We start from the raw sequence: 15058 nt of genomic DNA on the forward strand, positions 1-15058 counted from the left end.
AGGTAGTGTAGATTCAAAGTTGTGAAATTCATGACCCCCGGGGGTAGGGTGGGGCCACAATGGGGGGTCGAAGTTTTACATAGGAATATATAGAGTAAATCTTTAAAAATCTTCTTCTCAGAAACTAAACAGCCAAGAAAGCTGAAACTTGTGTGGAAGCATCCTCAGGTAGTGTAGATTCAAAGTTGTGAAATTCATTATCCCCGGGGGTAGGGTGGGGCCACAATGGGGGGTCAAAATTTTATATAGAAATATATAGAGTAAATCTTTAAAAATCTTCTTCTCAGAAACTAAACAGCCAGGAAAGCTGAAACTTGTGTGGAAGCATCCTCAGGTAGTGTAGATTCAAAGTTGTGAAATTCATGATCCCCGGGGGTAGGGTGGGGCCACAATGGGGGGTCGAAGTTTTACATAGGAATATAAAGAGTAAATCTTTTAAAATCTTCTTCTCAGAAACTAAACAGCCAGGAAAGCTGAAACTTGTGTGGAAGTATCCTCAGGTAGTGTAGATTCAAAGTTGTGAAAATCATGATCCCTGGGGGTAGGTTGAGGCCATATGGGGGGTGTGGGTGTTAAAGTTTTACATAGGAATATATAAAGTAAATCTTTAAAAATCTTCTTCTCAGAAACTAATCAGCAAGATGATTCTTTATAATTGTTAAAACTTTGGGTCCAGGACAATTCTTCGGCCTCACAAGAAGGTTCAGAGTTTGATGTAGCTAAATATCCCATATATAAACAATTGTAAAAGATCTTTTTGAGAACTGCAATACTCAACATGTGATATGACTATAAAATTAAAGCAGGCAGCTATTTTTTTCATTAGAATCTTGTATTACTGTATTGAGTTATTGCCCTTGATTTATTGATTCTTGATTATTTTAATTAATGCATCCACTGTTAACCAATTATTGTGATGATTATTTTTATACAATAATAAATATTCAATATATATAAGTTGTTCTGCATAAGAAGTTTTGGGTTAGGCCGGATTAGTTTGTTTATTTTTGATTTCCAATTTTTAGATACTATGAATTATTTAAGGCTGGCACATATATAGGGACAGTGTCTATTGCGTTAAGGTGAGGGACTGTTTGGGGTTAAACTTAAACAGGTATGGATAGATTGAGTGTGTGAACATCCCTGCTCTATCTAATCTGCGTGTTTTCTAACCTTTGATACAAAGTGTGCGGTCATTCCTGCCCTGTATCGCATTAATACAAGTGTGCAGTCATACCTGATTGTATTGGTGGTGGTTGCGGCGGAGCACTAGTGTGGTGAGCACTAGTGTATGGTCATCCCTGCTGGTGTTCAGGCCTTTCTAGCGCAAGTCCTTGTTTGCGTTAGGTTGAGCTGTTGGCGTAAGTGTGCGGTCATCCCTGCCTGCTTGTGTAAATGTTGGTACCTGTTGAGTTGTGTAGTTGTGCGGTCACCCCTGCCTGCGTAACGTGTACAGGAGCGGTGATTAAAGTCTGCTCTTGTAAATATTGGCAGCAATCAGGGCTATCCGAGTTCCAACGGGGAAAAATGGATTTTATTTATACAGGATCTACATGTATTATTGTACATTGTCCAGATTGTTTGTATTTTGACTCCATTAAGCTGACTTTATCATACCTATTGTTCCTCAGGTGAGCGATGTGGCCCATGGGCCTCTTGTTAAGATATAAGATAATAAATAGATGAAAATGAGTTATTTATTTGATATGCTTTATACTAGTTTGTGTCACTGGCTGCAGTAATTTGCAGTTACCAATGAACCGTTTCATAATTAATTATAGTGTATGATAATACGTGACGATCAGTCCATTGGACCATTTCTCAATGAGTAAGCGCAAATGCGCAAGCAAACATAAACGTCTATGTGGTGGGTAAATAAGAGTGCACAGACATAAAAAAACAACATATTTATTTAACCAAATGAAAACACATGTGTAGAGGTAATGCACGTATACACACGGTTAACAAAAATCAGCATCAAATTGTATGCTTTTGCTAAACGTTAGCATACATATGCATAGCGTAGCACTGTCAAGGGTATTCCTGAGATGATTTAAGAGGTTTTTGTGTCCATTGTTGTATTTTACAAACATCAATAACTATTATGGATTTTTATCGTTCAAGAATGTGACAAAGGGTCGTATGGTCTTGAATGTAATGATACATGTGGACACTGTCGGGATACAAACCAATGCTCCAATGTCAATGGAACTTGCTTAACCGGATGTGATGCTGGTTATGAAGGGGACTTATGCAAAACACGTGAGTAGTCAAACACCAAGGTACATTCAAAACTGGCGCCACACTAAAAAAATTATCATAATGACGGCAACTGTTGGCAAAAAAAAGTCACTACATATCAAGGTGTGTTTTCGCTCATCACTAGATGTGGTAAATCATGAAAACATAAACATGTTTAAAATAATCTTATAACAAACATAGACTTCTGTATTACTTATTAACATTGTGCTTTCAGTATATCATTCATAGTATGCAGATACCATATCATTACATTGGAATTGTATTGCACATCATGACGTAAAACTCGAAGTAAAATTGATATTGACGCCATCATGAATTTTACAAACAACCGACCTGAAATACCTTTTCTGTTCAATTTTTATCATACAAGACTGCGTCAAAGGATCGTATGGTATTGGATGTAACGAAACATGTGGACACTGCCGTGATTTAACCCAATGCTCCAAAGTCAATGGCTCTTGTTTAACTGGATGTGCTGCTGGTTATAAAGGGGACTTTTGTAAATCACGTATGTAGACAATCATGAAAGTATATGTGCAGCTGGCAGCTTTCATCATAAATAAAAAAATATATACATGTATATCTATGAAATTAAAATAATAGTGCAGGGTTATTGTAAAAAGTTTTACGGCATATTGGTGTTTTGTTTTTACAATTTCGACATAGGGTTAAAAGAATTAGCATAAACACATTCACGATAAAGTTATTGCAAAAATACAGAATAGTCGTAGCATAAGTCAGTCCTGCCAAATGAATGGGAACTGGTTCACTGGATGCGATACAGGTTATCAAGGAAAAATGTTCAACATACGTGAGTATGCAAAAACATCGCTGAAAGTATGCATTATGTTAAGATAGATAGATAGAGAGGTAGATAAATAGAAATAATAGACTAGACTCTTGTTGCAAAAGCAACAAAAAGGTCTTCCGTTTTGATATACATCAATCAATTTAACCGTAGACATTGCTTCTCTTATTTAGAGAAAATAGTTAATATGATAAGTATTGTAAATGATATATCCAGACGTTACTTCCATGTAAAACAACGAGATTGAAAAAGAAATAAGTTTTTGAAGTACTCTCTGTGACGACCGGAAGTAATGCCGAACTAAACAAAACAGGTTACAAAGTTTGGTTGTTAAAAATATGATTTATTTGAATCCTTCCGGTGAAAACCGGAAGTGGCAGTTGACAAAATAAAACCCACTAAACGAATCATCAATCAAATGGCTATCATCCATGAAAGCTTTGTGTCTCATTTACTTACAGTGACAACAATCTTGCTGGCATCAAATTTGTAAAAGGGAAAGCTACATAGAGATATTTGAGATATCTCACCGGCAGGAACAGTTATTTGAAAATTTATCATTATAAAAATGACACATGTAAGATTATATACTGATATATTCATTCGATGTAAAAGAAATAAATAAAGAAAAAAAACATATTATTTGTAGTGCTTCCGGTGACAACCGGAAGTTACGCCAAACAAAATAAAATAGTTTAAAAAAATGTACATATATAGGTCTATCATCCCACAAAGTTTGATTGTTCAAGTCGACATCGTTTATGAGATCTCGTCGAAATAAGGTTTTTTGTCTCGGGACAGGAAACGGACAAACGGAAGTGTTCAATGTAAATTGTATTAAATATTTCTTGTATACTTGTCTTTAGTACATTATTGTTCATTGATCTCACTACAAATATAAAAAAAACCCCAGTTAAACTGATAAAAAGTTCGATTTGTTTGAACTCCTCTTGTGTGGACCGGAAGTGACGGAAGACAGAATAAAACCGGTTAAACATATTTTCAATAAAATGTCTATCATCCATGAACGTTTTGCGCATTGATCACTTATAGTTTCTGAGAACTCGTTTGTACAAAATGTGTTTCAAAAAAGCTACCTGAGATGTTTGAGATATCTCACCGGAAGTAGAATTTTTTTGTTGATATAACATTGCATTGATAACGTATGTATAGATTTCTACTTATATATCTATTCTATGGCAAAAGAATTTAATGCGTAAAAAGAGTTATTTTTGAAGAGCTTCCAGTGAAGACCGGAAGTTACACCGAACAAAACAGAATAGTGTAAACACATGTACATACATAGGTCTATCATCCCACAAAGTTTTATTGTTCAAGTTGTCCCCATGTTTGAGATCTCATCGAAATAAGGTTTTTTGTCTCGTGACAGGAAACGGACAAACAGAAGTGCTTAATGTAAATTTATTAGTTTTTTTTGTATACTTGCCCTTTGCATTTTATTGTTCATCGAGCACACTACAGATATCAAAGACAAATAGTTAAACTGATAAACAGCTCGATTTGTTTGAACTCTTCCTGTGTGGACCGGAAGTGACGGAAGACAAAATGAAACCGGTTAAACACATCTTCAATCAAATGTCTATCATCCATGAAAGTTTCGTGTCTTGATCAATTATAGTTTCTGAGATCTCGCGGGTACAAAATATGTTTTAAAAAAGCTACCTGAGATGATTGAGATGTCTCACCGGAAGTAGAATTTTTTTGTTGATTTAACATCGCATAGATGACATATGTAAGGATCTATACTAATATCTTTATTTTACGGAAAATAAATTAAATACGTAAAAACAAAAAAAATTGAAGTGCTTCTGGTGACGACCGGAAGTTACGCCGAACAAAACAAAAATGTTTAAACACATCTACAACTATAGGTCTATCATTCCTCAAAGTTTGGATGTTCAAGTCTTTATCGTTTCTGACATCTCGATGTGACAAGCTTTTTCTCGCGGGACAGGAAACGGACGAACGGAAGTGAATTTAGAAAATCTTTTACTAAAAACCGCTAGATGTTTATATTTTCAGTCATTCCTGAAAATTGTATAAGAATTCATCAAGACATCTCTGAGAAATTCATAAGACAAAAAGGGGGAAAAAATAATAATAATAATAAAAAGAAACATTACAATCACTATAAGGTCTTCCGTTGGAAACGGAAGACCTTAATAAATGATTGTATACATGGACGATTGAGGGCCGGTCATACGGATAGATAGATACATTGACAGAATTATTCATTATAACGCGTTAGGGATATTTACATTCCAACGAGTAGACAAGATTCTGCCGTGTCCTAATCCGTGCATCTTGGCCCCTCAGTGGAATTTCGCTATCCCATGCATGTAGGAGTATGTAATGAATGAAGATTTTTTTTCCTTTATTTGACATGAAAAACGATGTCTGACAACATATCTGATGACATTCAAAGGTTTACTTTCGGTTTATCTATCCGGATGCTACAAACGGTGCAAGTAAAGAAGAGAGTATACGACAATATTTTCGATGAAAATATAATATATTGTAGTCGTAAGCAAAATAATGATTTATAGTTTAGTTCATTACGCCATATTTTTTTATTTCCTTACAGCATGCATGCACGATTTTTGTTTACATTTAACAACGGCGTACATGTAGTAATGCACAGTGTAAGACTGAACGATTTCACACTGCTGTCTCACACTGGACAAGCCGATCTCACGCCGTTGATAATCCGAGATAGATATGTTATGTTTCTTATGTTAGATTTCAAGAACTAATTAACACAGTGCATGTATTGTGGGTTAATCCTTCGCTTCTATAATAGTACTTACATGTAAAAAAAAAAAATTATTAATCGTAGATCTTTAATTATGTTTTTTCATCTACCACAGATATACGAATCCCCTTTAGCTTACTTTTTTTTAACAGAGATACATTGGTAAATTGTATTGTGTATATCGTATACAATTAAGGAGAAAAAAATACAGGTCCGTGATTATAAATGCAATGCGCAAGATGACTTTTTAACAACGGTCTAGTGGCAATCAGTGTATTGATGACAGTTTGGGGAAAAGATAGTGTAAGTAAATATGTTATCTTAGCATGATTTGATTTAAAGTAATATGTGCTAAGCAAATGCATTATGTATTAACGATTTTAAAAGAATATGAACAATGCATGCATAAAATCTCTTTTTTGAGCACTTTGCAATCTATGACTCAAGCGTAAGTTGTCAAAAGTAGTAAAAGTAATCTTGACAGGTGTTGGTACATAAATGGACAGCTAGCATACTTAATATCATCTAATGGAATATCAAATGTGACTGTTTAATGCTTTAGGAAATATCTTATTCTTTGTTTTACGTTTTTTGCTCAATACTTACAATAACTTAAATGATATATCTTGATTAGGCTTTGAAGTTTAATGAAAGATAACTTTTAAGGAATATTTTAATCGACTTTAGATCCACACGTTTTTATCAAAAAAATTAGGTTTACATATGAATTTACATAAATATTTATCACTAAGAATCGTTATGATTCTATTAATATTGTTATTAAATAAAATCATGGTATCATTTTGTTGCAAACCTAATTGAAATGCATTGTAATCCATTTTTTTTACTGACAACTTTGTTGGCATTAGTCACTTTTAATAATACTATCTTGAAACAGAGAATGCTATACAAAATATACATTTACCTATAGATAGCAATTCGAAAAAATAATTCTATAAAACTTGTGCGGAGAAATAAATGATAATTAAGATACGTATACATTTTTAAGCATATACAAGTATTCATTTGTTGTTAAATTATATGTCAGTATTTGTCTTTTATATAGCGCATTAATGTCTTGCAGCTGTTTGTCTACCAATACAAATGTCCAAAGCAGATGGAAATTCCAGAGTCACAATGAAATTCCCCTAAAAAACGGATTCATGGGCCCACGGAAAAGAAAACATTTTACTGGCGATATATCCAAGTCGCGCATTTTCTAAGGACATATCAAGAAACAATTAAATCACATTTATAATAATAAAAATACTGTCATTTGTCCCCTGCTGATGATCCACAAATTTTGATCAAGCAATTTTGCGGTCTAAAAAATGTTTACTAAACGGTTTTTATAACCATCGGAAACATACGTCAATGAATCCTTATTATAATCATGCCTATCAGAAACAAACATCACAAGCAGTAGATACATGTTGATCTTCATTCCGTGACTCATTATATCTAGAAATGACCGGTGTTGCTCCTGTCTACTCAATAGACACAACCATGTGCATATATTTTGAATCGACATTAACTACTTATTTAGACAAACAAACAAGGAACAAAGAAGGATATTTTTAAAGGATTCAAAATTAAGAAAATGTATATTGTTTATCTCCGTTGAAATTTCTTAATAGGTAAATGTACTTATATAATTGAATATAACTAAAATCAGACTGATTTACCGGAAACAAATATAGTTTCTTTAAAAAAAATGTGTATAAATGGAATTTCCAATTAAATAGTGAATGAGTGATATGATTTGCCTTTATGATAAAACTGTTTTGTAATATAGCATTATGTTTGTTTTCATGTTCTCTGTGATTGTTCCTTTGCTTTTTGATGCTTTATATGTTTTCTTTACACAGGTTACATAGGTTAAATGGAAAAACCAATGACAAATGTACAAACATGTATTTTGTTAATTAGTTTAATCGTTCTAGTCAAATTTATACGACATTGTATATAACTTTTGATTATCAATGTATTTATTTTATGCAATTGATTGTTGTGGTTTGTTGTAATTTTGTTTTGTAAAACTGTTACAAAATGAGTGAATTTCAAACAACCAAATAACGCAACCGAATTACCTATACATGTATTTTCAATACTCAATTGTTTTTTTTATTATTGAGGATATATAATTGCTGAAAACATTTTCTAGGTTATTAGTAATGATAAGATAACACTTGTTGCCACGGATAAAGTTGACTTTAAAAAAAAAACGTTAAAAGAATTTGTATCCCCGCGGGCATGTTAAGGCTCCCCGATTGATTTTACAGCGATGTGTAGAAAGACACACGTGTCTATTCTTTATACGATATGATGTCATAGCTAACTTTGACCTCACTATCTGCATTCCTGTCGATAGTTCTCAGGGAATGTATCTGAAAGTTAAAAGTGATTTATATCAAGCCAGTAATAAAACCGCATGCTACCTTTACATAGATGGTGCTGTTAATGCTAGACTTACATAATTCGTTCATATTGAAAACCAGTATCAAATAATTGGCAGTTTTAAAGCTTTATATTAAGTAAAAGACTATTTATAAACTTTTGGTTTTGAGACTATCCATGATACATGTAAAAAAAAACTGAATGAAAAAAATTGAATGCATGTAAAAACGAGCTTGGTGCAGGTGAAAGATCAACACAATTTTAGAGTATTTTAAACACAATCCAAATCAAAAAGGGAAAATCAAAATTCCTTTTTTTTGACCCTGTTTTTCATATCTGCAACCATTTAAACCCCTTTTTGCCAAAAATAAGCCTTTACAAGTCAAAGTTCATGGAATTTTCCTGCATCATTGACATTTAAATGCATTACACAGACATGTATAATGAGTAACGTTCCTCTTATTCTTATAAAAACTTATGAAGCATCAGAGGAACGTTCCTCTTTACCTAAACTAAAATCTCTACATTTCATCTGAGGAACGTTCCTCTTTTCACTTCAACAGAAATCTTCACAGAGAATCTGAGGAACGTTCCTCTTTTCACTTTAACAGAAATCTTCATTAAGAATCTGAGGAACGTTCCTCTTTTCACTTCAACAGAAATTCGGACAATTCATCTGAGGAACGTTCCTCTTTTCACTTCAACAGAAATCTTGACAAGTCATCTGAGGAACGTTCCTCTTTTCACTTCATTATATAAACTGAAATCCTGACAAAGCATCTGCATGAGGAACGTTCCTGACTTGAAATCTTTACACTGTATCTTAGGAACGTTTCTCATTTTACTTCATCTGAAAGCTACATAAAGCATCTGAGGAACGTACAATCTTTCACAAGTTGATTGTTTACTTTTTACATGAAATCTGTATAAAGCATCCGAGGAACGTTCCTCTTTTTCCTTAAATTGAAATCTTTAAAATGCATTCGAGGAAAGTTCCTCATTTCATTTAACAAAATGTTTACTTCTCACCCGAGGATCCGGACTTCAAAACATTTCCTTTTTTAGTATTTCAATCATTACGCAAAATGTGACTAGCAACAATCCTCTTTGTAAAACTAATGAAAGACAAATTGAAACAACGATTTTGACAAACCAAAAGTAAACTAATTAATCATTCTTAAGGAGACTCAGAGTCTCAACTGACGTCATCATAAGACTTTGACTTCGAGGTGGACTACATCGATTTTGAAGATCTAGAAGAGGCGAAATGATTAAAATACTTCTGAACATTTTTCTAAGGTTTCACTTTTCTTAAAATAATTTTTATGATAAGTAAATTTTAAAAATATAAAAACGTTACATGATAACCTGAATATTTCAACATTTTACTCTGCATTTGTGTTTTACGACATTAAAACTATTTCTTTTAAGTATTGTGCAATACCCTGTGCAGAGGGCGCAAAATTGTAAACCCGCGACTGACCTTAGTTTATTGTTTTTATACCCCCCCCCCCCCCGCAAACAAAGTTTAGGGGGTATATAAGAATCACCTTGTCTGTCCGTTCGACTATTCGTCTGTTCGTCTTCTGTGCAATTGGACTTAAAAAAGTTTTGCTTAAATTAATTGTAAAGATGTGCGATTGTCAACATTTTACTGGAAAATCCTGATTTTATTTTTAATATCTATCATGATGCTAATTGATATGATACATTGCGGTGATTATTATTGCAGGGATGATTTTCACTAAAACCCCTATTGCACTTGTAGCTAATAAGCTCAATTGAAATTTAGAAGACATGCTAATTATGTCACTTATTAAATAACTTGTTTAACAAGTGTGCAAAATTACTCCTGATGATAGCGGGTTTGCAGCTCATAATTTAACAATTTTAAATATAAAATCAAAAACTTTGTGTCAAGCCGCTGAAACAACAATAAGATGTTGGTTAAATAATATAAGGACTGATTGTTTGTAGGAATGCAGTTACACGCTGCAGGAGCTGAGTAGAAATCCCTTGGTCAACTGACATTTTCACCTTGTAAAAATTTAAAATACAACTGTACAATGTTTTTGAATTTCCCCGCAAACCCAAAGCAATTCCAGAAATATAACAGTATCGTGAAACTCTGGGGGAATGCAATCTGGTGTGACAGGACCTAAGCTTTGAGAAAACAATCAGGTAACCAGAAATTTGCATTTGTCAAATTCTTTGAGCTGGATGATAGTAACAAACATTATTAGGATGTAAAATTTGAATTACAGTTCTCATATGAAATGCAATCATTATATTAATATACATGTAAATTATATCTTACACAAGCTAACAATTACCCCCACCCCCTTCCTAACAAAATCACAACATACACGAGCTATAATTCAATAGTGTACTCGTAGTTTTGATAAATCTACAAATCTACCTCAGGTATTAAGTAGGATATTTTAGGTAAAAAAAATCCAACTCACTTTTTGGCTTGCTTGGAGTACCTCATGTTTATCAACTAGAAAATTTCTAATATCAAAATACTCCAGTATATTCTGTAAATAACTTCTCAGCATGCATGGTCAATAGAAATGTCATGACCTAAAGCCCATATTCCTCTGCTTCATGTCACCCCCGGCCATTTCAAGCTGAGTAACAACTTGTTGTTACATGCACATGCTAAGGTCCTCTATCAGATGTCAATCACTAACTGGATGCTGATAAGATGTTCGGGGTGTGCTAATAATAGTAACTGTGTGAAATTTGAGAGCTTTCAACAGCAGATCACTGCTTTAGGAACAGATGCAAAATGTGGTCGCAAATTTAATTTAAGATCAACGCTGCGTGTGTACTTTAATTCTGAAGCAGAACAGAAATATTGTTTGGAAATTGCAGTTGCAAACTTTGCAGGATGCATGCATCAAGGTAATAAATACTTTTATTATATCCAAACGTTTAAAATAGTCATAACTGAGTTTCTTTTGCTCTTCTGCTAATTTACTGCAATCAAAGTAATTGCAAATCTAAAGCATTTAAATTAAATTGATACAAAATTCTTGATTATCTGATATTTAAAAAAATTATTATTAATCATCAAATTTTGAAAAATGATGTGCAAAATTAAAATATAATCATAATACAATGTAATGTTATAGGTAATGATGATTGGCAGTGACAAAATATTTTGCCTGGTGGATTTTGATTTGAAATCACTGCATTTGAATTGTTTGCTGGTCTAGTGGATGGGGAGCATTGATTTGGACAGAGCTTGATCGGGATGGAAGATGCTTGAAGATTAAGGTTTTTTATTCTTAATTTAAAATTAATCTCACACTATAGCTGTCCTTCTGGGACTAATACTCCCACAAGGCTCTTTTGAAACAGCGTAATCTGCTAGCCACTTCTCATTTTACAGGTTATCAATTTCCCCTACAAATGCTTATCAACGCCATTGCTAGGAAAATGGCCCTCTTGGGACAAATGAATTCAGTATACACTATAAACTCCATTTACATGATGTGAGTTTTGGATCTTACAAATCAGACTTTGTAAATAGGAAAATCATAAACAGATTTTAGGTCATATGGAATAGGAACATGCTCTATTTAAGAAAAAGTTAAATATTAAATATATGATTAATCTGCCGAAATGAATTATCACACAATTGTAACCTGTACAAATGTGAAAGGATTAATCTAATGAGTGCACATGGGCCCACTTCACAAAGCAAACTTAAGACTAAGTTATATCTTAGGAAAGAACTTTTTCCTAAGTTCATTACTTATCCGTTTCACTATTCCAGTCGTATATTATGAATTTTAACTTTAAGACAGGTAAATTGATGTTTTAGGAACAAACTTAACATGGTGACTGTTTATATTATATTGAAATGAATTATATGCACATTTAAGTTGAACAAAAATACTAGATAACGGGTATCATTAAGACTTTTTCACTTTACTTCTAATCTATTTAAACATGTTTTATTGAAAAAATTCAATAGGATAAATGGACAACAGGCATAGCCTATGTATGTCCTCTCCTTGTAATATATCCACTTTACTTCTAAACTGAAAACATTAGAACTATCAAATTATACATATATTTCTTCAATTAATTTCTTTGATGTAGACTTTTAATTTTTACAATTTTTTTAGATTATCTGGTTGCACGCGCAGATGGATAGCGGGTATATAGTTATAGCTAGTGCACTGATGATAATTAAGTTATTCATGCCTGAGAATTACTGATATCTTAAAAAGGAATAAATACTACATAAATACTCAATTAAAGAATGACTGGATGATTTGTCCTATCCCTCCATGAAATTAGCTTTTCTTTTAGGGGGGAAATGTTAGGTGTTTTCTTCATCTTATTATTTTTTGTCGGGGGAGGGGGGAAGGGGGTAGGGGGTAGGAGTTACCGCAAATTAAGTGATTTGGGAATAAGGATGCTAAATCATCCATGGGAATGTTGTTTCATTCAGAAATTTGTGCCTTTTATCATCACTTCTTCTGTCAGTCAAGATGCATTTATTTGCAGTGTTTTCTTTAAAAAAAAACACCCTATTTTTAAATTAACCCTTTTAAGCAGGCACATAGCATCAAAATGTAAGGGCGGGGACCCCCCCCCCCCCTTAACTTTTTCTCACAGCAAATTATTTTCTTAAATTTACATATCAAAAAGTGAATAAACATGGAGTCCCCCCCCCCCCCCCATTTTTTTGGGAGCATGTAAAAAATTGATTGAAGAGAATTTTGATGAAACAAACATAAAGTCCTTAGTATAACAAGTCAGAATTTATGATGAGCAAATATTCTGAATAATTTATGCTTCGAAATTTCAAACAAAAATAAGTTTGACTAAGCTCATCAAGCTTATTTACTGAATTCTAGTATTCCCTTGCTGCAACATTAAATTGATAGGATGAACAGATTCGGAATTATACAGCTTTCTTGTTTGACGTGGTTAATAATTCCTGCTTTATTTAAGTGATGCAAATTCCATCTGCTCAGCTGTCTGGCTTAAAACAAATAATTTAGAGCTGTGAACCATTCTCATACTCACAAGAATGACCGACCCCGATAACAATAGCTTTGGGATTTGATGTGAAGTGTTAAGATCTGTCGCCATCCAAAAAAATAATGCAATAATACCAATGTGTTTTAAGATTAGAGCAGAAATTCAAGAATATATTGATGTTTGGTAGATTCAAATCAAATTCATGCTTACGTATCCTGCTTGGATTCTGTAAATTTTTAAACGTATTTAGGTATATAGGTATATATATCTGAAGAGAAATATTTGTTGTACAAATCTTTCTCTCTCTCTCTCTCTCTCTCTCTCTCTCTCTCTCTCTCTCTCTCTCTCTCTCTCTCTTGTGCTAAATCTCTCTAATTTCTCTCTCTCTTTCAAGTTAAGCAGGGAAAAACTTATGTGACCTTTAATATACTGGGTATTTCTTCTTAAAGAATGTCAATACCTAAATGTATGTTTGAGAATTTGTGTGTTATTAACAAAAATAAGCATTACCACCAGATCTTCATTATGAAATGAAATAACAGGAAGTTATTTAGCGATGATGAGTTTTAATGCAAATATGTATTATACATAGATTCTATAGAAGATCTGGACATCCCCCCTGGGAGGAAATCAATGAGGCCACAGAAAAGTTCAAAAGCCATCCAGCCAGTCACACAGTATGAACAGAAGATAAACAGAACAGAAGATAAACCTTGATTCATGTCAACCATGTATCAAAGACCGAATTAAGTGAAAGTGCTTTCTGGAAAATGCAGCTCTACTTGGGAACTCCATCCTGAATTTGATGGATGCGAGCTTTATGTTTTTAGTAATTATAAAATCATATGCATTGAGACAATTATTAATATAGTTAAATTTTTAATTATATAAACAATCTAATCCAATTACAAACTAAACTTGATATTTAATATAAAAAGAAATATTAAATTGGTATTCTTAATTACATGCCTATGTATTTTTATTGAAAACAATTAGTTATAGTTTGATCTACAATACAAGATCAATTTTTGACACCAATTGATATACATGTATTTACCGCTTAAAAATACACAAGGGGCACCGACAGAACAGACCGACCAAATATGTATTAAAAAAAAAAAAGCTGTTATTTTGAATTGTAACCCAAAAATGCTGCGATATAAAATATTAAAAATCCAAACTCTTTTTTACTTTATATCGAGTAATATAATCCAAATATTTTAGCTGATCATCATCAGGACTGAGCGATAGTCAAGTACTCGAGTACTTGTTAACATCCTTAATATTAACGTAAAGTATAACATGTTTAAATGCTTATTTAATTTAGGATTACCGGTTTTGCTTATTGCTGTTTTTACTTTCAAATGTAGGAAATTGGAATATTCTTCAGGTACCATGTAAAGGTTTCAGTTATAGAGAAAAGAGGAACGTTCGCGGGAATGATAAGGCAAATCTCAGCGATCAAATTCCTCTGATCAATATGACGTCACAATAAGCAGCATGATGTCATATTTTACTCAGAAACTTGTCGATTTTAACTTTATATCTGGTTTAAATTATAAAAACTACAGGCATAAAATATCACAAGAAACTCTTCTAACTGAATATATCTTCGATTTCTCTCTATGCCGTATAATTATCATTGATGACGTCACAAGCATGTTTAATAGGGAAGATCATGTTGGGAGACAAATCACCGGAGAGCAGTGTAAACAATGCCGAAATAAGACTTATTCAATACAGTTACCTATAATCTGTCCCAAGATATTTTTGCCGCATATTTTCTTAAATTATTCAATATTTATAAATACCCC

The 15058-nt window shown here is 32.9% G+C and overlaps 1 protein-coding gene and 1 long non-coding RNA gene across 2 annotated transcripts in view; both read left to right on the forward strand.

Annotated features, from left to right (window-relative positions):
- LOC128170798 (multiple epidermal growth factor-like domains protein 10) overlaps positions 1–15058 on the forward strand; it is a 153134-nt gene that overhangs the window by 109698 nt on the left and 28378 nt on the right. Inside the window, exons 15-16 of the mRNA XM_052836563.1 lie at positions 2125–2262; positions 2633–2770. Coding sequence (XP_052692523.1) covers positions 2125–2262; positions 2633–2770 — 276 coding nt within the window. The remainder of the gene's footprint in view (positions 1–2124; positions 2263–2632; positions 2771–15058) is intronic.
- Positions 9779–14205, forward strand: LOC128170821 (uncharacterized). The gene is made up of 3 exons (XR_008241911.1): positions 9779–11147; positions 11378–11522; positions 13837–14205. It is a non-coding gene; the product is annotated as an uncharacterized LOC128170821 (long non-coding RNA).

Source organism: Crassostrea angulata, chromosome 2 (assembly GCF_025612915.1).
Source record: "Crassostrea angulata isolate pt1a10 chromosome 2, ASM2561291v2, whole genome shotgun sequence".
NCBI lineage: Eukaryota > Metazoa > Mollusca > Bivalvia > Ostreida > Ostreidae > Magallana > Magallana angulata.